Genomic DNA, 27,933 nt, shown 5'->3' on the forward strand with positions numbered 1-27,933 from the left:
AACCTCTTAATATAATATTCGTAATTATGATTTTATCGACGTGAAAGTATGAAGCGCCATTTTATAGTCAAGGAAATGTGTTTGTTGGCAACCACGTTAACAGGTTGGTTTATGACGACATAAACCAAGTTGGCGTTGAGCTCCAACCATCACTTGAAACGGGAACGGAAACGCAACGGGAACGGGAACGGGAAAAACGGGAAAGAGTGGCAAAGATTGCAACGCCGGGTTTTCAGCTAGTAAATTTAATAAATTTGAACTGATAAGGAGTTAAATGATATTTTGAATGGCATGAAATCAGTAAGAAGTATGGATGATAATGAGATCCATTAATATGTTACCTGTTGTTGGAATATTATTAGAATAAGTAGTCATAAATCAATTGAACAAATTTGTTGTTATGAATGATTGTTTGACTGAGGACCAATCAGGTATTAGAGAGCGACATTCAACTGAAATGGTCATTCAATTGATCATTTCTAGTTGGATGGGAGCGATAGATAGATAAGGTGGTTCCAGCTGTATTCTTGGACTTCAAAAGAGCGTTTAAAACCATAGATAGGAGAAGATTGATCGATAAATTAAGTAAGTTAGGATTGGGTGGGAAAGTATTAAGTTGGTTTGAATGTTATCTGAATAATAGAAGACAGAATGTAAAAATCAATGAAAGAGTTTCTAAAAATTTGATTGTTCCATATGGAGTACCACAGGATTCTAAATTAGGACCTCTGTTGTTTAATTTATATATTAATGATTTGGTGAAAGTATTTGATGTATGTAAAGTTCATATGTTTGCGGATGATACGTTAGTTTATATTGTAGGTGATGATGTACACGTTATGAGTGATATTTTATGTAGGGAATTATATAAGTGTATATAAGTGATTGGTTATGCGAGGATAAACTGAAATTGAACTTAAGTAAGACTAAGATGATGTGGATGAATAATAAAAGTGTTGTGAGTTTTGTGATTATGGATGGGAGAGTGGTAGAAGTAGTAGATAATATTAAGTATTTAGGCATTTATTTGGATTGTAAATTAAGTTTTAAGGTGCACGCAGATTATATTATTAAAAAAGTTGGTGTACTTTGTAGGTTAAGAAATTTATTGAGTATAAAAAGTAAAATATTAATATATAATTGTATTGTACGACCTCATACTGTATGTATATTGCGCTACAGTGCTCAATCTATATCATATATAATTTAATGTAGATTTGAACATTTGAATATCATGAACATTCACTCTTCTCAAATATGAATCCAAATATGAAGTTTTACTGTAATGGACAACTTTGAAATATATTTTATCAATTTCATATAATGATAAATTTTATGAACTTTTGAATTGGTTCACTTAAAAGACTTATTTTAAATTTACTCTTAAAGAATCGTCGTCCAATATTTGAAAATCTCAAATCAGAAACATTCAGCATAAAACGAAAGATGTTTTAAAATTTTATTTTTATAAACTACATGAATAATTACATCAAAACTATATTTATCATTACGCATGAAATGAGTACTGCAGATTTATCAAATCATTTGTATATAATGTAGTTTATTCAATTTCATAGCATGAAGTTGCAATAATGCCAAGCTCTTAAACTTTTACCGCATATCCCAAAGTACAAAAATTAAAATATAAATCATGAGAAATAAACATTAAAGACATTCAACATGGGGCAGAGAGATTGAAACACAAATTTAAAAACATAATTTAATTCATTCTCTTAAATACATCACATACATATTTTTTAATATTTTAAAATACGGTTTCAGACGAATTAATACATATATCACTGTAAGAAATGTCACATTTTTGTTAGAATTTATATGTATAAAACTGGATCGTGAATGAATGGTGCTAGTAGTTTTTAGAATTCATCAAGTACTAAGCAAAGGCCATCGTTTACATTGATTGTGGGATGTCATCTACATATTAATCGACAATTCTGAAATAAAAACATGAATTTAATTTATGAGTACACGTCATTAAAAATAAACATTTAATAATTTCGCATCACACTGTACATAAGCATGCAAATGTTAGAAAAGATGAAAAAATTCAAAACGAAATGTAAAAATTACAACAAATATAAAAAAAAATACAAAATAAAAATATACTTACATTAAAATAGACTTTTATTTAGATTATATGGAATAACAAAAGAAACATAAATCATTGTTAGTAAGTGTTTAAATAGACAAAAAACTTTTTTATTAAATGGACAAAAAAAAATACAGCTTTTTTCACAATTACTGATAGTTATTATTAATAATAAGTTACAAAATGTCTAATTAATTTAAATACTATTAAGATAAAATAATACTGAACGTCATATGCAATGAAAACCAATATATGTATGTATATGTACATAGATCATTAGGACTAAACAAACAGTCCTCATACAAAATTCTATAAATCCACTAAGCTGATAAACACACACAATAAACGTATTAGATATATAATTATGAATATAAAATGCATGCTTTAAATATATGAATGATAATTTCAGAGTTAATAAAACCATTTTTGGACAAAAATCACAACCAAAAATTAATAACAGATGTTCAAGTGTTAGTGTACAAAAAAAAATGAATGCACAACAATAATAATATTAATAAATTGTAAGCATTCACAGTAAAACATAGAATCTCGGTTTAGTTTTGGTAACAACATAAAAAAAATGATAAGCCCAGTTTGGTATACAATATTTATACGCACACTATGCGCATTGTGTTTGTAAAACCGGAACCCTGTTTCCAGCCAGTAACCACAACAACTGAGTCTCCGGTTTTGATGAAGCCACGCTGTTTGCCGAAGTTCAAGCCGAATTGAACACGAGCATCCACATCCTTCAACCAGTCGGGTAAAGCGGACGCTGCAATTCAAAAATTAACAAAGCTACAGTATTAAAACTAAAAACCATAAATAAATGAGAAACTTAATCGACAATTTCATTCACCTTCATATTGAAGAGGAAGCACACCACGGAATAAATGCGCTTGCCTAGCAGTTTGTGCATATCGAGTAACGGCAATGATCGGGCAACGTGGTTTATATTTTGAAACGAGATGTGCCGATCGGCCAGAAGTTGTAATTACTATGATTGCTGACGCGACGCATTTTGCCGATGCTTCAACTGCAGCAATGGCGACAGAATGAGCTGCACCAATGGGAGCGGTTACCTAATCAAATGCATTTATATTTATAGAATAAATCACACTTCGTACATATATTAAAAGATGCAAATACATATAATAGAAGGATATTTTATTCACCTGAACGGCAAGATCGTTGAATATCTGCTTTTGCCAAATGGCTGCTTCAGCTTCTTTGCAAATGTTAGCCATAGTTCGGACACATTCAAGTGGATAGTCACCCTTAGCGGTTTCTCCAGATAACATGACACAATCAGCACCATCCAAAATAGCGTTAGCAACGTCAGATGATTCAGCCCGTGTCGGACGAGGCTTTTTCACCATAGACTCTAACATTTGAGTAGCGCAAATCACAGGTTTTCCAGCCTATAATTGCGACATATAGATTAAATACATATATATATAAAAAAAAATGGAAGTAAAGAAAAAATAGTAATGCATTATAACCTTGTTACACCTAGCAATCATAGCTTTTTGAGCCAAAAATACTTTTTCAGTAGGTATTTCAATTCCCAAATCTCCTCTGGCAACCATTATGCCATCTGAAGCCTAAACACATTCATTAATGTAAACAATAAATATTATAATATATACATAGACAAATTATACAATTAGTTAAGAGCTACATATAATATATACCTCAATAATTTCATCCAAGTTGACCATTCCCTGGTGATTTTCTATTTTAGATATAATCAAAATATTTTTGCCTTTATCACCCAAAATACCTCTAATCTCAGTCAGGGCAGCACCATTTCGAATAAATGATGCAAAAATCATATCAACCTAAACATAATGTGATATTATAAGCTTACTGTGACATAAATATTGACCTTATATATATTTTAACAATATTCTTACCTCTTGTTCAACACCAAACATTAAATCAGACTTGTCTTTTTCAGACACAGCAGGTAAATCTATGGGTAATCCGGGTAAATTGACACCTTTCCTTGATCCAAGCATGCCTCCATTTTCAATTTTACAAACAAGAGAATCTGCTAGGACTTCCTCACAAATTACAGATATCAGACCATCATCAATGAAAATATGATTGCCGGGTTTGACAACTTTAGTGATGTTATCATAATCTAAATAAACGCACTCGGCGCTTCCCTTCTCCAAGTATTCCTTGTTGGTAGTCAATTTAATGTTTTGACCGATTTTAAGTTCAACTTCAGCAGAGCCACCCTATAACATAAATTATAAATTTACTAACAATAGTTTTTAATCAATGAAAAAGTTAACTATTTTCAACTTCATAAAATACCCCTGCTAAAAGACCGGTTCTGATTTCAGGACCCTTTGTATCCAAAGCGATAGCCAATGGATACGCCATGCCGATCTTGGCGCTGTAGTTTTTAACAGCTTGGCGGATGTTACGGATAGTATTGGCGTGGAATTCATGAGATCCGTGCGAAAAGTTCAAACGAGCAATGTTCATTCCGGTTTCCATCATCTTTTCCAATATGGCGACGTCCAACGAAGCCGGACCTTAACATTTTAAAATTATTGACTATGTAATCAAAACAACAATGAATCATACTGCACCGCAGTGCAGTGCAGCGGAAATAATCAATACGGTCACACATTGATTAAAGAAAATCCATATACAAATCGTACTCACCGATGGTGCAGATGATGCCTGAAAGGCGAACATAAGACGCTTTGGAGTCGATATCCAAAGCGCACATATGCTGAAGATGGGTCGCTGCATCAGCTGCCCGCAGCTGCATGCCGGGAACAACATTATCTACCTGCAATACACAAAACATAATTCAATACAACAACTGCCCTGTATGAATTGTACAACCAAACCTTTCAGAAATCAAATTGAATAACTCTTTCAGATTTATAGAAAGAAGTATAGTAGGCATTCGTATAATATATGATACAAGACGTTTTGACTTTTGAAGGGCTCAATTAGCATTTTTAGTGTTTTAAAACGTTTTATATACAGAAATGAAAGAACAAACTATACAAAATCTGAATAATTCCAGTGCTAAAAATGATTTGTATCATATTTGACGTCGTCAAATGTAATTGAATTGATTTAGATGTAAAGCTTTAGCTAATTTTAAATTTTTCTTCGATTTTCTTCCTATTTTTTGGATTACCTTTCCGGTGCCACAATCATAATTTGTCAACCAGACCATCCTGGAGCAGGAGACGCGACCGAACGAGGATGTTAGCAGGCGTGAGAAGCACCTGTTAAGTAACACCGCGGAAATCGCACTTGAAATGCCCTTCACGCAGACTCAGACTCAACTCCCCCACTACCCAGTCAGCTGAAAATCAGCTGAAGCGAAACACTATCGTAAAAAACCCACTGAGTGTGTGTGTGAAAATTGGTCGGGGCAATGTCAAATTTTAGTCGCGATCGATTCTCTTCTGTCAACCTCAAACGTCGGCACGGAAAAGCTCCTGTTTTTCCGCCGAGCCGACCGCTACTGGGAAAACTAGATATAAATACAGTAGTAGCCAGAGCTGAAACAAACACCCGATTGCCAATTTCCATTACGTTTCCGCATCGCGAACTCCTTCCCGCAACCTCCACCTTTAACATCCCCAAAACCGACTCATAATCATGTCTCATAACAGATAGACCCAGTATTTTATATAATAAGTATGCTTGCGAATCATCGAATGCATTGCTATTGTGCATCAAGTTGTTGTCCAGGTGATAATGTGATGCGGCCTTGGGTAGTGATCGTGTTCATATAATAAACACACATGGTAAAGAAATGGGATGACTTTGGTAACCATGAGATATATATACGTACATACATATATTCGTATAACTTATGTGTTCCAGTTTTTAAATGATTTGAATTCATGTTTACACAATGATTTAAGAAAACTTTGGTGACAAATCGAAAATTAGTAAGAACTCTCCAGTTTGATTTGTAAAGTTTTTGAATCATTTGTTTTATATTTTTCGCTCGGTTTTCTTTTAATTGAAAAAAAAAAAAAAAAACAAAATATGATTTAACTCGTTTTAATTTTCAATGCGGAATTTTTCAAACAAAAATAAACCAGAAGTCAGTAACATTTGTTACGAGTGCTATTATATAATCTTAAAATTAAGTGTGATATCTAATAATCTAATATATAATTTCGAAAGAGACTTTGCATGTATGTATGTATGTTTTGCTTCGTAGAATCTGTGACATTTAATTCAATAAAAAAACAAATCAATTTTCAAATAAATGTAATAAAATGTTTACTACATATTAGATTAGCTATGTTTAAGCGATTTATATAACAAGTACCGAGCGAAGCCGGGTAAAATAACTAGTCTAATATATAATTTCGAAAGAGACTTTGTATGTAAGGTTTGTTGGGAACATCTCAAACAAATCAAAGTTTCTATGATGGCGATATCGATATCGCTGAATATTATTTTTTTCGATTCAAATAAATTTAATAATAAAAAAAACAAATGAATATTTACTATTAGATTGTTTTGCCATGTTTAAGCGGTTTATATTACAAATACCGAGCGAAACCGGGTAAAACCAGTAGTATATTATAAAGTAAAATACATTACATCTTATACATTTTACATACATACATAGAATTATAATTAGCTTGCGTAATATAAATAAACCAGTGTTATGCCCGTTGATTTCAACCGGTGGCATTAGAAAGGAATTGATACACGAATTAAAATAAAGTTATATGTTATATATAAATATTATGTAAGGTAATTTATAGGCGCGCGCACATGTTAATCGTAAAAAGTTGAGTGCGCGCATTACACACTCGCCGATCCAACCCGTTCCAAATGATGAATAAATGTGTGTCTTCTTGATGTATGTGTGTACGCTCCCGCGCATGCTTCCTCGACACGATCGGTCGTCACGCCAAATCCCTATGCATAATGTATACTCCTGGTATTCTAAAATTTATTTTTTTTTAAATCTCCATACTTGTCCACGCGTCCCCACATACATACCCACATAAATCACATCCGTTTTTATGTATATATCAGTGAAATTATTTCAGACGTTTCAGTGAAATCATAACCAGTTACATTTTCAGGGTTGGTTTTATTCATTTAAGATTAAATTGTTAGGATTGGTATTATTTAAGGGTTAGGATAGGTTAGGTTAAGTAAGGGTTGGCCCTATTCATTTAAGATTGGTTTGTTAGGGTTAAATTTATAGATTTAAACTTTGTAAATTCATTGTTTTGATACATTTTCACTGCTTGAATTGGTGAAAATATATTTTCACTTAAAATATGCTTTCACTGTAACATATATATGTATGTATGTAAATTATAAAATAAGAAAAGCGTTTCAATTCCTCTAATTCAAAACAGATCAATTTATTTGATTTCATTATTGAATCAGTTCCTCACCAAATTGGCAACTAACCTACCTACTATTTGTCACCACTATTTGAATATAATTTCAAATTTATAATTTATAAATTAAGTTTAAAACCATAGGTGTCGCTTTGGGGCAACCTTTAATAGCTCCATGGTAAAAATATAAATTTTATATGAAAAATATCGCGTGGTTCTATAAATCATCAAAGTCGTAAATTTGCAATGAATCTGCATTACGTTTCGTACATTAATAATGCCAATATGAATCTTGTATGACTTAACTTTTATGCCATATTATAGTATGTACTATATTTATTTTCCTGTTGCAGTTTAGATCTAATCACAGATATAGTTGTATTTATCTGTTATTAAGAATTAATTACCTTGAGATTGAATTTTGCAATATTTTTCGACCTCAGTACATATGCGATGCAACAATATGAGCAACGATTTAAATTGTTTATTTGAACAAAACAATATATTTATCAGCATCTGCGTTAGACCGTCAGTGATATTATATTTTTTTAACATGGAACTACGTACATAATTCTAACAAGTGTATTTTACTTCATACAAAATTGATTTTGTTTGAAGGTGGGATTTTCTCAAATTACCAACGTTTTGTTGTTTTCATTTATGTAATTATCAACACTAACGATAAACCCCAATATAAAATAATTATATACTATGTATAGCAGATGCTCCAAAACATACATCTATTTTGGGATATGTATGTTGATTAAGAACTTACATGTATGACATATTACATATATACAAACACCATATGCGACATATTAAAATACGTATCTAGAATGTTCTTTTTCACTATGGAAATAAATTTGTGTGTGATTTATTTTCGAAAAGACCTATGAGAAGTGTAGAAAAAACTAGACAACAAAAGGTTATTTAGACCTATGATGAATTCATAATGGAGCACGAGTTGGGAGTCACTAAAGCACGTGATCAGCTGGCTTAGCGCGGTCAAGATTAGGGTCATCAAACGCTACAATTTGAATTGAAAAAAAAATGAACTGAACTATTTTTATATTGTATTAAGTTAAGCACCACTAAAATGTTAAGATACTGCATCGTTGTAAGACGATTCAAATTTTTAATAGAATAACAAACCAGGGAAAGATATAGCCATGGAAATGATCTTAATCTCGTTAGTTATCATATGTAAATCAACTTGCGTAATACGATAACTACATAGCTACACACAGTAATATTCATGTATAAAAAATAAGCCATTCAAAATAAAATACACATATACAATTTAAATATAAATCTTTATAAATATTTCAGTTTCCAATCTTCAAAATAAGTAACGCGTGATGCATGCGTAATATTTCAAGATATAATCGGATTTAAGATTATTTCATCTCATAATCCATATAAATTCAAGGCTTTTTAATCAATATAAAAAACCTCTGGATACATATTTGAAATAAATTGCTGATTACTGTAGGATTGTAGAAGACAACTTTTTCTAATGATACATATAATAGATCTTAACGTTGCCTCTACCTGGAATACATTCGTCTCCATTTCCACTAAATAAATTTATGATGGACGCTAATATTATGAAGATTTCATGAATTTAACATTGAAGGCAAATTAAGTGAAGAGTATTCAGAACAATATGTACATATGTACTTAAATACGAGTAAATTTCCAGTTGATGGTTGCCGAAGTTGATTAGATCAATATTCGGATAACCATCTGTATACTAAGACGAGTTAGAGCGAAAACACGCAGCGATGAACGTGGCACATGGTTTTTTTTTTGATAATTAACGTACGAAAAAAATGGGTCGTGCCTCAATATTTTTTATTTAATTTATCATCATATTAAATGAAATTATTTTTTGAAAAAAAAATTAAATCAGCCAAAATTCATAATTTTTTTATTTATTTACTCTACTGAGTTTTGAAATTCCAGTAAATTAACTTGCCATAATAAATTAAATTAAACAATTTGGTAACCTATTAAGTTCTTTCTCTAAACTAGCAATTTGGTTATTTCGACATTTGTTATACCAGAATTTAACTTGCACATGAACGAATGTTTAATTAACAGATATTATAGAGAAAAATTATATTTTTATTTTTATAAAGTTTAAGTACATCCCCATCACGTTTTCAATTATAGAAGATTAAGAGAAAAGATACAAGAAAGAATGATTAAAAACTAAAATTTAATATTTATATTTTAAATATAATATGAATGGGTTTTTATAATTCTTCCCTTTTCCTGTTTATCTTTTGTCTTTTCTTCTTTTTTTTAATTTTTAATTTGTTTTTTCCTCTATTTTGGTTTTTTTATACTTTTTTCGGTTTTTTTTTTACTTATTCGATATTTGTATTTTAGTATTATAACTTCATGTATTAACAAACCATTTGGGTCCATCGGCTATGCTACCAAGTATTATCAAATAAATAAATAGAGCGATAAAAAATCGACAAGCTACGAAAGATTTGTCAAATATGTGGGGTTTATATAGGTTTAATTTGTTTTCGTCAAATTGATATAAAATCTTTAATTGCTTGTTCTTCTGTAGTTCATATATCTTTTGTAATTGGCGGGTTGATGTCAATAAATAGAATTGGATTCTCTGGTAATTTAATTTTATGTAATTGAAGTATTCCATTTTGTATAAGGTTTATTCCTTTGAAAACAGAAGAAAAACTTATAGGAGAATTTTCCTCAAACAATAGAATGCATAAATTTCAAGTTTTTCTTTAAAAACTTCCTTGTTTTTATTTTTAGTATTTTGATTATTTTAGCCTTACCATAGACCAGCAATTTTCAACCGTGGCCCACGCGGACCCTTGGAGCCCCAGAACATTTCAAGGGAGGCACAAGCCAAAAATCAACTTTTGGGGAGGAAAAGCAAACTCTATGGGCGCTACGCCACAGTCGGAATAAAACAATAAAAATATTATATTTGAATAGTTTTCATAAGTAAAATTAAAATGTTTTATTTGTCATCAGACAGAATATTAAATTGTATCGATTTTATGATATAAATATAATAAATTCCAGATTGGGTGAAAGATCCATTATATATTAATGCAATCGATACTAATATTAAACAGCAAAGTGGTATGAGAGCTCAAGTTAGATGAAACTAAATAACTTCTGGATATATTTTGAATAAGAATATATTATATATAAAATATTCGTACGTATTTATCTACATATGTACATTCATAGTCTGTAATTTTAAAATAAACGGTGTAAACTTTTTTGTATATGTACAGGTCTGTTACCGAGAGTTGGCGCGAACAATTCATTTAACCTATTAGTGAAGTAAATACATATATGAGAGACAACGAGAACCACAAAGCAAATTTTATAAGATATAGTTGTGAAAAAGATAAAGTTAAAGGCGTTGAAATAATTAAAACCTGACAACACGAGTGGGTAGCGGAAAGTTAAAAATATAAGGCTACCAGCTAACAAACGTCAACGTCTTCAAAAACTTCGCAATCTTAAACGTATTTATTACTATTATATTTCACCATCGAACTAACAGAATCGATTTAAATTTCTATCGGTGACCAAACCGCGCTAAATGGCAAAGTTTCAAACCGATCGGAAAAATGTAGAAATACTGCCTGAATCATTAGCGAAGTGAAACATAGAGTAGCCTTGTAAAAAAAGACGGTCTATCCCTTTCGCGCGCTTCTGTGTGAGTATGAGAACGCGCCAACTCTCAGTTACAGACTTGCATATGTAACTATTTTGGGAAGGGAGGGGGCACAGAAAAAAATTAAATTGGAAAGGGGCTACGGGCCCAAATAAGGTTGAGAAACGCTACCATTCGTGGATAATAAAACATACAGAGTAACTACAATCAAATATGATATTTTGACAATAAAAGCAGATGGCAGGTGGTGTTTGGCATTTGGCAGCACTGGTTAGAGGAGCGGTGAGGTTAAAATGCCGGCTGTCAGCTGTCGTCAATTCAATTTGCGATTCGCACCTTCGAATGGCATAACGGCACTAACTACGCCGTCGGAAGGCTATCGTTTAGTCGGACAAGGACGGCAATGTTTACCGTAATCGCCAATTGCCATTCAAGAAGAAAATTTCGACGTAGGTGGCAAAATGATTTCGTTCAAATCGTTTCCGGTTCCGGTCGGGCTGGTACGAAAGCGAACATGTAGCAGCAAACTCACCTTGGACATGATCGAGAGACGGTCGTGCGGAACAAACAAAGAAACGCACGCGGCAACGATCGGCCGATGACTGAAGCTGAACCGCAACTCGCAACTAGTACTCGCAAGGACACTCCGGTCAAGTTATGCCACACCCCACCCTTCCTATTCGCGAATCCTTTCAGATTAACAGGTCCTCACGCTTTTCATCCTATATATATATGGAACTGGAATCGTTAGTTGCAAGGCATCAATTTGCTATATATGCTTTGTCTATTTACGAGATGTCCTTGAACTCAATTTAATTGAAAAGGGTGGTTGACTTCACAACAATGCCTTGCAATACAATCCAACGAATCGGAATTGTTCTATTGAAAATTTTTGGATTCAATTCATTCTATTTGTATGAAGGCGTTACATATTTTGATATAACAGAATAATATAAAAAGTTATTTCATCTCTAAAAATTATTAAATCTCACTGAGGAAAATATCATCCATTACGAATAGCGTAATTTTAAAAGTTTTGTTTGAGTCCAATTAAAAAAAATCAAAGAAAATTCAATAATAATAACAAAACTAATTTATAACATTGTTAGTTTTATTCGATAACTAGCTGAACCCTGCATGCGTTGCAATGCCATAATAACGCATGCAATTCCCGTTCCCGTTCCCATTTTTCGGAACAACTGGTCGCGACGCGAAAACATTTGAAATTATAGCGAATGACACTCATTCCCGTGTTTCCCGTTTCCGTTCCCGTTTTTTTTTTCAGTGATCTTCCCGGACATGCATACAACAAATCCTGAAAGTTCCATCGTAATCGCTTCAGTGGCTTAGGAGCCTATTCGAAACACACACACAGACATTCATTTGTATACATATATGTATATGTATATACTAGCTGAACCCCAGCATGCGTTGCAATGCCATAATAACGCATGCAATTCCCGATCCCGTTCCCATTTGTCGGAAAAACGCAGGTAGCGAACACATTTGAAATTATTGCGCTGCAATGACACTCATTCCCGTTTTTCCCGTTTCCGTTCCCGTTTTTTCCCGTTTTTTTTTCACAATAATCTTCCCGGACATGCATACAACAAATCATGAAAGTTCCATCGTAATCGCTTCAGTGGCTTAGGAGCCTATTCGAAACACACACACAGACATTCATTTGTATACATATATATGTATATACTAGCTGAACCCCAGCATGCGTTGCAATGCCATAATAACGCATGCAATTCCCGATCCCGTTCCCATTTGTCGGAAAAACGCAGGTAGCGAACACATTTGAAATTATTGCGCTGCAATGACACTCATTCCCGTTTTTCCCGTTTCCGTTCCCGTTTTTTCCCGTTTTTTTTTCACAATAATCTTCCCGGACATGCATACAACAAATCATGAAAGTTCCATCGTAATCGCTTCAGTGGCTTAGGAGCCTATTCGAAACACACACACAGACATTCATTTGTATACATATATATGCAGTGGCGGACTGGCCATACAAGCGAACATGCCCGATGGCATGGGGGCCCCACTATCTTTTAGAAAATATTGGCCCTCAGTAAAATTAAATAACTTTTTAACTACTTCACGTGTGTAAAAATTTATAGGATATTGCACTTTGGGACCTAAAGTTTGGATATTTCAACAAAACAAATTTCTTAGGACATACACAAACAACTAATACCAGCTTTAACAGCGCAAGGATCGGTTAACTTTTTTATTAGGCTCGAAATGTAAGTTTCAACATTTACGTGGGCCCTTTTGCCGGGCCCATTTCCAACCTCAAGATTATGTATATACCAATATCTATGTAACGACTACCTACTGAAATAAAAATGGGAATAAACGAATTTCTGTGAATAATATAAACTGAATTGCTTAAAACAATTTTGATAGGACAATTCATTATCAACCAGCAATTTAAATTTACTTCATACTTTCAAAATAACATTTGATTATACATACTTCGACGATATAGTAAGATTTAAATACACAATTTTAAATAGTGGAAGAAAAATCCGGTAAACTGCCAACAGGAGTAAACTGTCACTTTCGGTCAACGGGTGTTCACGAAATTTTATATATCAAGCATTAGGTTTATAATTATAGATATGAAATGTCAGTTCAATACGTCGAAAAGTTTCCGAGAAAAAAATAAAAATACCTCGATCTTATAGGGTAAAAGTACTACTTCCGGTTGAGATAAAAATAATTTTATATATACGAATACATATATAAAATAATAAAAAGACACAGAAACACACACTCAGACACACAGAGCCGCATTTTTCTATATTATGTAAACGTGATCAGTAGAGGTAGGATAGTCACAGTGCTATCCATTGTTCCATTGTTGTAAATCCTTTGTAAAAAAGGTTCGGCAAACCTTTAACAATGCATTTACAACCTTTGAACAATACGCGGCACCTTCTGGGTCCAGTGACTAGTGATCAGTGATCGATTCTGAGTTCGAATTTTCGCTTGTTGTTATTACGTACATATGTACATAGGTAAAGTGAAAAGACAATCGGTAGAAATTAAGTTAATTGATAGTTTTTTAGTGACTCAGTTTGATGGTCTATTTATTTTGTTGACCATGTGAAGATTTTTGGAAAAAATTTTTCGCCTGCGGCGCTTTTTACATAATATTTTTTTATAATGATTTTTTCAAAAATTAGTTATAAAATATGAAAAAAATAAGGGTATTTTTGAAAAAATATTATGTAAGAAGCTAAAATTTTCATATTTTATAACTCAATAAGGTGTATGCAAAGAATATTTTCCATTTTTATTCCGATATAAAAAAGATTTTTTAAAAAAATATTCAATTTTGCATTCTTACCTAGGACAAGGGTTAAAACTAAATATACAATGTAATTTATGGATCTATTTGGCTTTTGCCATTTTTCTTGTACCTAAATTTGTTTATTCCATTTTTTAAAATTCCATTTATTTTTTACCCTTGATTTTAAGCGTGATGGAAAGAGGACAATTTTGTTATATGGGGGGGGGGGACAAATTTTTGTAACCCCGGGGGCCCCCTTTGACTCCTGGCATGCACTGATTTCAGTCCCAGTCCGCCACTGTATATATGTATATACTAGCTGAACCCCAGCATGCGTTGCAATGCCATAATAACGCATGCAATTCCCGTTCCCGTTCCCATTTTTCGGAACAACTGGTCGCGACGCGAAAACATTTGAAATTATAGCGAATGACACTCATTCCCGTGTTTCCCGTTTCCGTTCCCGTTTTTTTTTTCAGTGATCTTCCCGGACATGCATACAACAAATCCTGAAAGTTCCATCGTAATCGCTTCAGTGGCTTAGGAGCCTATTCGAAACACACACACAGACATTCATTTGTATACATATATGTATATGTATATACTAGCTGAACCCCAGCATGCGTTGCAATGCCATAATAACGCATGCAATTCCCGATCCCGTTCCCATTTGTCGGAAAAACGCAGGTAGCGAACACATTTGAAATTATTGCGCTGCAATGACACTCATTCCCGTTTTTCCCGTTTCCGTTCCCGTTTTTTCCCGTTTTTTTTTCACAATAATCTTCCCGGACATGCATACAACAAATCATGAAAGTTCCATCGTAATCGCTTCAGTGGCTTAGGAGCCTATTCGAAACACACACACAGACATTCATTTGTATACATATATATGTATATACTAGCTGAACCCCAGCATGCGTTGCAATGCCATAATAACGCATGCAATTCCCGATCCCGTTCCCATTTGTCGGAAAAACGCAGGTAGCGAACACATTTGAAATTATTGCGCTGCAATGACACTCATTCCCGTTTTTCCCGTTTCCGTTCCCGTTTTTTCCCGTTTTTTTTTCACAATAATCTTCCCGGACATGCATACAACAAATCATGAAAGTTCCATCGTAATCGCTTCAGTGGCTTAGGAGCCTATTCGAAACACACACACAGACATTCATTTGTATACATATATATGCAGTGGCGGACTGGCCATACAAGCGAACATGCCCGATGGCATGGGGGCCCCACTATCTTTTAGAAAATATTGGCCCTCAGTAAAATTAAATAACTTTTTAACTACTTCACGTGTGTAAAAATTTATAGGATATTGCACTTTGGGACCTAAAGTTTGGATATTTCAACAAAACAAATTTCTTAGGACATACACAAACAACTAATACCAGCTTTAACAGCGCAAGGATCGGTTAACTTTTTTATTAGGCTCGAAATGTAAGTTTCAACATTTACGTGGGCCCTTTTGCCGGGCCCATTTCCAACCTCAAGATTATGTATATACCAATATCTATGTAACGACTACCTACTGAAATAAAAATGGGAATAAACGAATTTCTGTGAATAATATAAACTGAATTGCTTAAAACAATTTTGATAGGACAATTCATTATCAACCAGCAATTTAAATTTACTTCATACTTTCAAAATAACATTTGATTATACATACTTCGACGATATAGTAAGATTTAAATACACAATTTTAAATAGTGGAAGAAAAATCCGGTAAACTGCCAACAGGAGTAAACTGTCACTTTCGGTCAACGGGTGTTCACGAAATTTTATATATCAAGCATTAGGTTTATAATTATAGATATGAAATGTCAGTTCAATACGTCGAAAAGTTTCCGAGAAAAAAATAAAAATACCTCGATCTTATAGGGTAAAAGTACTACTTCCGGTTGAGATAAAAATAATTTTATATATACGAATACATATATAAAATAATAAAAAGACACAGAAACACACACTCAGACACACAGAGCCGCATTTTTCTATATTATGTAAACGTGATCAGTAGAGGTAGGATAGTCACAGTGCTATCCATTGTTCCATTGTTGTAAATCCTTTGTAAAAAAGGTTCGGCAAACCTTTAACAATGCATTTACAACCTTTGAACAATACGCGGCACCTTCTGGGTCCAGTGACTAGTGATCAGTGATCGATTCTGAGTTCGAATTTTCGCTTGTTGTTATTACGTACATATGTACATAGGTAAAGTGAAAAGACAATCGGTAGAAATTAAGTTAATTGATAGTTTTTTAGTGACTCAGTTTGATGGTCTATTTATTTTGTTGACCATGTGAAGATTTTTGGAAAAAATTTTTCGCCTGCGGCGCTTTTTACATAATATTTTTTTATAATGATTTTTTCAAAAATTAGTTATAAAATATGAAAAAAATAAGGGTATTTTTGAAAAAATATTATGTAAGAAGCTAAAATTTTCATATTTTATAACTCAATAAGGTGTATGCAAAGAATATTTTCCATTTTTATTCCGATATAAAAAAGATTTTTTAAAAAAATATTCAATTTTGCATTCTTACCTAGGACAAGGGTTAAAACTAAATATACAATGTAATTTATGGATCTATTTGGCTTTTGCCATTTTTCTTGTACCTAAATTTGTTTATTCCATTTTTTAAAATTCCATTTATTTTTTACCCTTGATTTTAAGCGTGATGGAAAGAGGACAATTTTGTTATATGGGGGGGGGGGACAAATTTTTGTAACCCCGGGGGCCCCCTTTGACTCCTGGCATGCACTGATTTCAGTCCCAGTCCGCCACTGTATATATGTATATACTAGCTGAACCCCAGCATGCGTTGCAATGCCATAATAACGCATGCAATTCCCGTTCCCGTTCCCATTTTTCGGAACAACTGGTCGCGACGCGAAAACATTTGAAATTATAGCGAATGACACTCATTCCCGTGTTTCCCGTTTCCGTTCCCGTTTTTTTTTTCAGTGATCTTCCCGGACATGCATACAACAAATCCTGAAAGTTCCATCGTAATCGCTTCAGTGGCTTAGGAGCCTATTCGAAACACACACACAGACATTCATTTGTATACATATATGTATATGTATATACTAGCTGAACCCCAGCATGCGTTGCAATGCCATAATAACGCATGCAATTCCCGATCCCGTTCCCATTTGTCGGAAAAACGCAGGTAGCGAACACATTTGAAATTATTGCGCTGCAATGACACTCATTCCCGTTTTTCCCGTTTCCGTTCCCGTTTTTTCCCGTTTTTTTTTCACAATAATCTTCCCGGACATGCATACAACAAATCATGAAAGTTCCATCGTAATCGCTTCAGTGGCTTAGGAGCCTATTCGAAACACACACACAGACATTCATTTGTATACATATATATGTATATACTAGCTGAACCCCAGCATGCGTTGCAATGCCATAATAACGCATGCAATTCCCGATCCCGTTCCCATTTGTCGGAAAAACGCAGGTAGCGAACACATTTGAAATTATTGCGCTGCAATGACACTCATTCCCGTTTTTCCCGTTTCCGTTCCCGTTTTTTCCCGTTTTTTTTTCACAATAATCTTCCCGGACATGCATACAACAAATCATGAAAGTTCCATCGTAATCGCTTCAGTGGCTTAGGAGCCTATTCGAAACACACACACAGACATTCATTTGTATACATATATATGCAGTGGCGGACTGGCCATACAAGCGAACATGCCCGATGGCATGGGGGCCCCACTATCTTTTAGAAAATATTGGCCCTCAGTAAAATTAAATAACTTTTTAACTACTTCACGTGTGTAAAAATTTATAGGATATTGCACTTTGGGACCTAAAGTTTGGATATTTCAACAAAACAAATTTCTTAGGACATACACAAACAACTAATACCAGCTTTAACAGCGCAAGGATCGGTTAACTTTTTTATTAGGCTCGAAATGTAAGTTTCAACATTTACGTGGGCCCTTTTGCCGGGCCCATTTCCAACCTCAAGATTATGTATATACCAATATCTATGTAACGACTACCTACTGAAATAAAAATGGGAATAAACGAATTTCTGTGAATAATATAAACTGAATTGCTTAAAACAATTTTGATAGGACAATTCATTATCAACCAGCAATTTAAATTTACTTCATACTTTCAAAATAACATTTGATTATACATACTTCGACGATATAGTAAGATTTAAATACACAATTTTAAATAGTGGAAGAAAAATCCGGTAAACTGCCAACAGGAGTAAACTGTCACTTTCGGTCAACGGGTGTTCACGAAATTTTATATATCAAGCATTAGGTTTATAATTATAGATATGAAATGTCAGTTCAATACGTCGAAAAGTTTCCGAGAAAAAAATAAAAATACCTCGATCTTATAGGGTAAAAGTACTACTTCCGGTTGAGATAAAAATAATTTTATATATACGAATACATATATAAAATAATAAAAAGACACAGAAACACACACTCAGACACACAGAGCCGCATTTTTCTATATTATGTAAACGTGATCAGTAGAGGTAGGATAGTCACAGTGCTATCCATTGTTCCATTGTTGTAAATCCTTTGTAAAAAAGGTTCGGCAAACCTTTAACAATGCATTTACAACCTTTGAACAATACGCGGCACCTTCTGGGTCCAGTGACTAGTGATCAGTGATCGATTCTGAGTTCGAATTTTCGCTTGTTGTTATTACGTACATATGTACATAGGTAAAGTGAAAAGACAATCGGTAGAAATTAAGTTAATTGATAGTTTTTTAGTGACTCAGTTTGATGGTCTATTTATTTTGTTGACCATGTGAAGATTTTTGGAAAAAATTTTTCGCCTGCGGCGCTTTTTACATAATATTTTTTTATAATGATTTTTTCAAAAATTAGTTATAAAATATGAAAAAAATAAGGGTATTTTTGAAAAAATATTATGTAAGAAGCTAAAATTTTCATATTTTATAACTCAATAAGGTGTATGCAAAGAATATTTTCCATTTTTATTCCGATATAAAAAAGATTTTTTAAAAAAATATTCAATTTTGCATTCTTACCTAGGACAAGGGTTAAAACTAAATATACAATGTAATTTATGGATCTATTTGGCTTTTGCCATTTTTCTTGTACCTAAATTTGTTTATTCCATTTTTTAAAATTCCATTTATTTTTTACCCTTGATTTTAAGCGTGATGGAAAGAGGACAATTTTGTTATATGGGGGGGGGGGACAAATTTTTGTAACCCCGGGGGCCCCCTTTGACTCCTGGCATGCACTGATTTCAGTCCCAGTCCGCCACTGTATATATGTATATACTAGCTGAACCCCAGCATGCGTTGCAATGCCATAATAACGCATGCAATTCCCGTTCCCGTTCCCATTTTTCGGAACAACTGGTCGCGACGCGAAAACATTTGAAATTATAGCGAATGACACTCATTCCCGTGTTTCCCGTTTCCGTTCCCGTTTTTTTTTTCAGTGATCTTCCCGGACATGCATACAACAAATCCTGAAAGTTCCATCGTAATCGCTTCAGTGGCTTAGGAGCCTATTCGAAACACACACACAGACATTCATTTGTATACATATATGTATATGTATATACTAGCTGAACCCCAGCATGCGTTGCAATGCCATAATAACGCATGCAATTCCCGATCCCGTTCCCATTTGTCGGAAAAACGCAGGTAGCGAACACATTTGAAATTATTGCGCTGCAATGACACTCATTCCCGTTTTTCCCGTTTCCGTTCCCGTTTTTTCCCGTTTTTTTTTCACAATAATCTTCCCGGACATGCATACAACAAATCATGAAAGTTCCATCGTAATCGCTTCAGTGGCTTAGGAGCCTATTCGAAACACACACACAGACATTCATTTGTATACATATATATGTATATACTAGCTGAACCCCAGCATGCGTTGCAATGCCATAATAACGCATGCAATTCCCGATCCCGTTCCCATTTGTCGGAAAAACGCAGGTAGCGAACACATTTGAAATTATTGCGCTGCAATGACACTCATTCCCGTTTTTCCCGTTTCCGTTCCCGTTTTTTCCCGTTTTTTTTTCACAATAATCTTCCCGGACATGCATACAACAAATCATGAAAGTTCCATCGTAATCGCTTCAGTGGCTTAGGAGCCTATTCGAAACACACACACAGACATTCATTTGTATACATATATATGCAGTGGCGGACTGGCCATACAAGCGAACATGCCCGATGGCATGGGGGCCCCACTATCTTTTAGAAAATATTGGCCCTCAGTAAAATTAAATAACTTTTTAACTACTTCACGTGTGTAAAAATTTATAGGATATTGCACTTTGGGACCTAAAGTTTGGATATTTCAACAAAACAAATTTCTTAGGACATACACAAACAACTAATACCAGCTTTAACAGCGCAAGGATCGGTTAACTTTTTTATTAGGCTCGAAATGTAAGTTTCAACATTTACGTGGGCCCTTTTGCCGGGCCCATTTCCAACCTCAAGATTATGTATATACCAATATCTATGTAACGACTACCTACTGAAATAAAAATGGGAATAAACGAATTTCTGTGAATAATATAAACTGAATTGCTTAAAACAATTTTGATAGGACAATTCATTATCAACCAGCAATTTAAATTTACTTCATACTTTCAAAATAACATTTGATTATACATACTTCGACGATATAGTAAGATTTAAATACACAATTTTAAATAGTGGAAGAAAAATCCGGTAAACTGCCAACAGGAGTAAACTGTCACTTTCGGTCAACGGGTGTTCACGAAATTTTATATATCAAGCATTAGGTTTATAATTATAGATATGAAATGTCAGTTCAATACGTCGAAAAGTTTCCGAGAAAAAAATAAAAATACCTCGATCTTATAGGGTAAAAGTACTACTTCCGGTTGAGATAAAAATAATTTTATATATACGAATACATATATAAAATAATAAAAAGACACAGAAACACACACTCAGACACACAGAGCCGCATTTTTCTATATTATGTAAACGTGATCAGTAGAGGTAGGATAGTCACAGTGCTATCCATTGTTCCATTGTTGTAAATCCTTTGTAAAAAAGGTTCGGCAAACCTTTAACAATGCATTTACAACCTTTGAACAATACGCGGCACCTTCTGGGTCCAGTGACTAGTGATCAGTGATCGATTCTGAGTTCGAATTTTCGCTTGTTGTTATTACGTACATATGTACATAGGTAAAGTGAAAAGACAATCGGTAGAAATTAAGTTAATTGATAGTTTTTTAGTGACTCAGTTTGATGGTCTATTTATTTTGTTGACCATGTGAAGATTTTTGGAAAAAATTTTTCGCCTGCGGCGCTTTTTACATAATATTTTTTTATAATGATTTTTTCAAAAATTAGTTATAAAATATGAAAAAAATAAGGGTATTTTTGAAAAAATATTATGTAAGAAGCTAAAATTTTCATATTTTATAACTCAATAAGGTGTATGCAAAGAATATTTTCCATTTTTATTCCGATATAAAAAAGATTTTTTAAAAAAATATTCAATTTTGCATTCTTACCTAGGACAAGGGTTAAAACTAAATATACAATGTAATTTATGGATCTATTTGGCTTTTGCCATTTTTCTTGTACCTAAATTTGTTTATTCCATTTTTTAAAATTCCATTTATTTTTTACCCTTGATTTTAAGCGTGATGGAAAGAGGACAATTTTGTTATATGGGGGGGGGGGACAAATTTTTGTAACCCCGGGGGCCCCCTTTGACTCCTGGCATGCACTGATTTCAGTCCCAGTCCGCCACTGTATATATGTATATACTAGCTGAACCCCAGCATGCGTTGCAATGCCATAATAACGCATGCAATTCCCGTTCCCGTTCCCATTTTTCGGAACAACTGGTCGCGACGCGAAAACATTTGAAATTATAGCGAATGACACTCATTCCCGTGTTTCCCGTTTCCGTTCCCGTTTTTTTTTTCAGTGATCTTCCCGGACATGCATACAACAAATCCTGAAAGTTCCATCGTAATCGCTTCAGTGGCTTAGGAGCCTATTCGAAACACACACACAGACATTCATTTGTATACATATATGTATATGTATATACTAGCTGAACCCCAGCATGCGTTGCAATGCCATAATAACGCATGCAATTCCCGATCCCGTTCCCATTTGTCGGAAAAACGCAGGTAGCGAACACATTTGAAATTATTGCGCTGCAATGACACTCATTCCCGTTTTTCCCGTTTCCGTTCCCGTTTTTTCCCGTTTTTTTTTCACAATAATCTTCCCGGACATGCATACAACAAATCATGAAAGTTCCATCGTAATCGCTTCAGTGGCTTAGGAGCCTATTCGAAACACACACACAGACATTCATTTGTATACATATATATGTATATACTAGCTGAACCCCAGCATGCGTTGCAATGCCATAATAACGCATGCAATTCCCGATCCCGTTCCCATTTGTCGGAAAAACGCAGGTAGCGAACACATTTGAAATTATTGCGCTGCAATGACACTCATTCCCGTTTTTCCCGTTTCCGTTCCCGTTTTTTCCCGTTTTTTTTTCACAATAATCTTCCCGGACATGCATACAACAAATCATGAAAGTTCCATCGTAATCGCTTCAGTGGCTTAGGAGCCTATTCGAAACACACACACAGACATTCATTTGTATACATATATATGCAGTGGCGGACTGGCCATACAAGCGAACATGCCCGATGGCATGGGGGCCCCACTATCTTTTAGAAAATATTGGCCCTCAGTAAAATTAAATAACTTTTTAACTACTTCACGTGTGTAAAAATTTATAGGATATTGCACTTTGGGACCTAAAGTTTGGATATTTCAACAAAACAAATTTCTTAGGACATACACAAACAACTAATACCAGCTTTAACAGCGCAAGGATCGGTTAACTTTTTTATTAGGCTCGAAATGTAAGTTTCAACATTTACGTGGGCCCTTTTGCCGGGCCCATTTCCAACCTCAAGATTATGTATATACCAATATCTATGTAACGACTACCTACTGAAATAAAAATGGGAATAAACGAATTTCTGTGAATAATATAAACTGAATTGCTTAAAACAATTTTGATAGGACAATTCATTATCAACCAGCAATTTAAATTTACTTCATACTTTCAAAATAACATTTGATTATACATACTTCGACGATATAGTAAGATTTAAATACACAATTTTAAATAGTGGAAGAAAAATCCGGTAAACTGCCAACAGGAGTAAACTGTCACTTTCGGTCAACGGGTGTTCACGAAATTTTATATATCAAGCATTAGGTTTATAATTATAGATATGAAATGTCAGTTCAATACGTCGAAAAGTTTCCGAGAAAAAAATAAAAATACCTCGATCTTATAGGGTAAAAGTACTACTTCCGGTTGAGATAAAAATAATTTTATATATACGAATACATATATAAAATAATAAAAAGACACAGAAACACACACTCAGACACACAGAGCCGCATTTTTCTATATTATGTAAACGTGATCAGTAGAGGTAGGATAGTCACAGTGCTATCCATTGTTCCATTGTTGTAAATCCTTTGTAAAAAAGGTTCGGCAAACCTTTAACAATGCATTTACAACCTTTGAACAATACGCGGCACCTTCTGGGTCCAGTGACTAGTGATCAGTGATCGATTCTGAGTTCGAATTTTCGCTTGTTGTTATTACGTACATATGTACATAGGTAAAGTGAAAAGACAATCGGTAGAAATTAAGTTAATTGATAGTTTTTTAGTGACTCAGTTTGATGGTCTATTTATTTTGTTGACCATGTGAAGATTTTTGGAAAAAATTTTTCGCCTGCGGCGCTTTTTACATAATATTTTTTTATAATGATTTTTTCAAAAATTAGTTATAAAATATGAAAAAAATAAGGGTATTTTTGAAAAAATATTATGTAAGAAGCTAAAATTTTCATATTTTATAACTCAATAAGGTGTATGCAAAGAATATTTTCCATTTTTATTCCGATATAAAAAAGATTTTTTAAAAAAATATTCAATTTTGCATTCTTACCTAGGACAAGGGTTAAAACTAAATATACAATGTAATTTATGGATCTATTTGGCTTTTGCCATTTTTCTTGTACCTAAATTTGTTTATTCCATTTTTTAAAATTCCATTTATTTTTTACCCTTGATTTTAAGCGTGATGGAAAGAGGACAATTTTGTTATATGGGGGGGGGGGGACAAATTTTTGTAACCCCGGGGGCCCCCTTTGACTCCTGGCATGCACTGATTTCAGTCCCAGTCCGCCACTGTATATATGTATATACTAGCTGAACCCCAGCATGCGTTGCAATGCCATAATAACGCATGCAATTCCCGATCCCGTTCCCATTTGTCGGAAAAACGCAGGTAGCGAACACATTTGAAATTATTGCGCTGCAATGACACTCATTCCCGTTTTTCCCGTTTCCGTTCCCGTTTTTTTTTCACAATAATCTTCCCGGACATGCATACAACAAATCATGAAAGTTCCATCGTAATCGCTTCAGTGGCTTAGGAGCCTATTCGAGACACACACACGCACACAGACATTCATTATATATATAGATAAAAGATAAATTAATTTTATAAAGAAAATGTACATGCACATAACTAGGATGCTTGATGACCAATTACATTCTTAACTATGTACTTAGTAAATGATTTTAGTCTTACCGTTTTAAAATCAAAAAGAAAAGCAAATGTATAATTTAAAATAAATATACATAGTATAAAGCAAACCAAACGAAATCTCGTTTATATTTTATTGGACTCAAAAAATTTACATATTTATTATATTTAAAAAATCTTGTTAACAAAATTGTTTCACACAAGAAGTTAAATATGCATTGAGATATTGTATGTACATATATCTCAATATCTTGAAAAACTTTATTTTAGGAAAACTAAATTTAACCCAAAAATATTATTGTAAATAATTTCTATTCTATTGCTAAAATAAGTTACGAAAGATGTAAGTATATAGATATGTAAAGTTGATTTAGTGACTTTTTTCATCAACATGCATACATGTATACATACATGTATTTTTAAATGTACATTGTATAATTCTTGGTACAGTCATTTATGTTGGAATAATAAAAGTCTAATCTTAACATTCTTGAGCGCAATATGATAAGTCTATGATATCCTAGGCTTGTATATTCTACCAATAAATAAACTTTGTGATAAAAAATAAATACAAATTAACTAGGTACAATCAGCACCAACTCGCGGAATAACTATTTAATTAATTATGATTAAACATTCTTCTTTATTATTATAACAATTAGCAGAAGTATGTAATGACGTTAAAAAATTATTAACACAATACTTCTAATTAATATAAAATGTATGTAAATCTAAAATAATCATCTTTATTTTAATATATTAATAATATACTAATAATAGTATATATTAATAATATACTAATAATAGTATATATTAATAATATACTTGTAATATATAAATAATATACTAATAATTATGAGGCATGCGGAAAAAAAAAGCTTTTAATTTTTAACCGATTGAAATAAAATCTGTATGTTCTGTTATCCTACACAGTACTTTACTATGACCGATAAAGATATTGATTTTTATTTGATGAGATTTTATTTATCTCAATCCAGCTCTGTGTATAAACGTCATACATCCGCCTACGTATTCTATTAATGGAATCATGGAGATCAACATAATATGTGATTTCATTTCAAATGCATTTTGTTTACAGGAGAATATTTGCTTTCTTTATATAAAAACTAAGCTTTCTCACTATTTGGAAAAGACCTTGAGAATAAGTGAATAAATAAAACAATGAGACATTTCGTTAATTAGTTATTCTCAATTCTTAAAATAAAAATGTTATTAAAAGTGCATATCCAACTACAAAAAATAAATTTAAAAAAGGACTCTTATAGTTTTGCAATAAAATGCAACTGCTTTATACTATGTACATATGTATATGTATATCAATGCTGATAACCGGTGTTGAATATATTTTTCGCGGATTTTAAGGTAGCATTTATGTTTGTGATAAATCATTTATATTTAATATGATACTAGTGAGGAAGTGAAAAAGAATTACAAACACGTGATAAAAGCATCGTTAACGCTATCAATGTGAATACATGTATGGCACAATATTTGTAGTACATACATACATGCAAATACTTCTCATATGACCTTAATCATCATATAACTGTTATATGATGATTACGGTTAAATATTGCAACACATTGCAATATCAGCATATTTATCCATGCTTCATAAATTGACATTTCTCTCGGGATTATGTGCTGTGCACCGAGTCAAAATGAGTATTAGTGGTGATATTTTCAGGAGCTTTGGAAAGATTATCTCATAAAAATATTAATCTTGCTTTACGCGATATTTGCTGTACATTTTTGCTATCTTATCATACTCAAAACCATACGGAATTAGCATATCATTTTACAGTAAGATAGTTCTATAGATTTCTATTAATCTATACACTATAAATTAATACGTCATGTGTCTTTTAATATAATATTAATAAATCAATGACTTTGTGAAACATTAACTAAAAACTTGCATTACAATTTTGAATTTGAAAATAACATTTTGTTAAATTATAACAAGCGTGTTAAGTTATGACACTCGTACTGACAATTTCACATATTTAATTATAAATGACAGTCCTGATTAGTTTATCTAATTATTTATTTATTTATTTTAAACAGACCATTGTGGCATAACAGGAATTCCTAAAGCGCCACAATGGTCAAAAAATATAGCACAAAAAAGAAAAAAAAACAAAATAACAATTAAACATAAACATATTTATAAATTTATATTGATTACGGTAAGCTTAGGTTCGACTGTTGTTAATCTGTGTGTCAATTTGTCAACTAAACGCACAATTGTTTCATCAAACTACAATATTAAATATAAATATATCAATAAGAACAAAAAAATGAGAAATGTTTGTAATTATACGAATTATTATATGAATTATAATAATAATAATACATATGCGCATAGAATTTATTCGAATATTCAATTTGATGAGTACTTACACTGCTGCGACGGTCCATTCTTGCACAGATTCTGTGTCAAACTGTTCCGTTCATTCAATGGTCGAATTGTCCTTTTGACATTGCCCATTGCTTCCTATTCACATTATTGTAACAAAACTTAAAGAAATGTAGTGAGTTCGTAAAGTTACTTACCTATAAAATAATCTATTTTCTTTTTCATAATTTAATCGTGTTTCACGATAAGAAAAAATATATATAATAACAATTAATTATAAATTTTGTTCACAGCTTATGACTTTGATATATTATAGATTAAATTATAGTGACATTAATAACTATCAAACCCATACATTTTTAATGTATTACATACTATTTCATTTACAGAGAAGTAGCACAATTCTGAATATACTGTAGTTTCTTATCTTCCCTTACCCAAACATA

General features: G+C 32.9%; 1 protein-coding gene across 3 annotated transcripts; it reads right to left on the reverse strand.

Annotated features, from left to right (window-relative positions):
* Positions 1 to 1,535: 1,535 nt before the first annotated feature.
* LOC143917193 (pyruvate kinase-like) lies at positions 1,536 to 27,677 on the reverse strand. Of its 3 annotated transcripts, none has more exons than XM_077438657.1 (10): positions 11,685 to 11,851; positions 4,793 to 4,922; positions 4,436 to 4,659; positions 4,027 to 4,356; positions 3,805 to 3,951; positions 3,613 to 3,714; positions 3,286 to 3,531; positions 2,970 to 3,192; positions 2,729 to 2,885; positions 1,536 to 1,955 (listed from the first exon to the last, which is right to left on the reverse strand). In XM_077438657.1, the coding sequence occupies exons 1-10, from the start codon at positions 11,691 to 11,693 to the stop codon at positions 1,943 to 1,945; spliced, it is 1,581 nt and encodes a 526-aa protein (XP_077294783.1). In that variant the 5' UTR covers positions 11,694 to 11,851; the 3' UTR covers positions 1,536 to 1,942. The 3 variants fall into 3 exon arrangements, with proteins under 3 accessions (XP_077294783.1, XP_077294782.1, XP_077294781.1); XM_077438656.1 differs by lacking the exon at positions 11,685 to 11,851 and adding an exon at positions 27,532 to 27,677 and having other exon boundaries at positions 1,709 to 1,955; XM_077438655.1 differs by lacking the exon at positions 11,685 to 11,851 and adding an exon at positions 5,283 to 5,671 and having other exon boundaries at positions 1,709 to 1,955.
* Positions 27,678 to 27,933: the final 256 nt, after the last annotated feature.

This window comes from Arctopsyche grandis, chromosome 9, assembly GCF_051622035.1.
Source record: "Arctopsyche grandis isolate Sample6627 chromosome 9, ASM5162203v2, whole genome shotgun sequence".
NCBI lineage: Eukaryota > Metazoa > Arthropoda > Insecta > Trichoptera > Hydropsychidae > Arctopsyche > Arctopsyche grandis.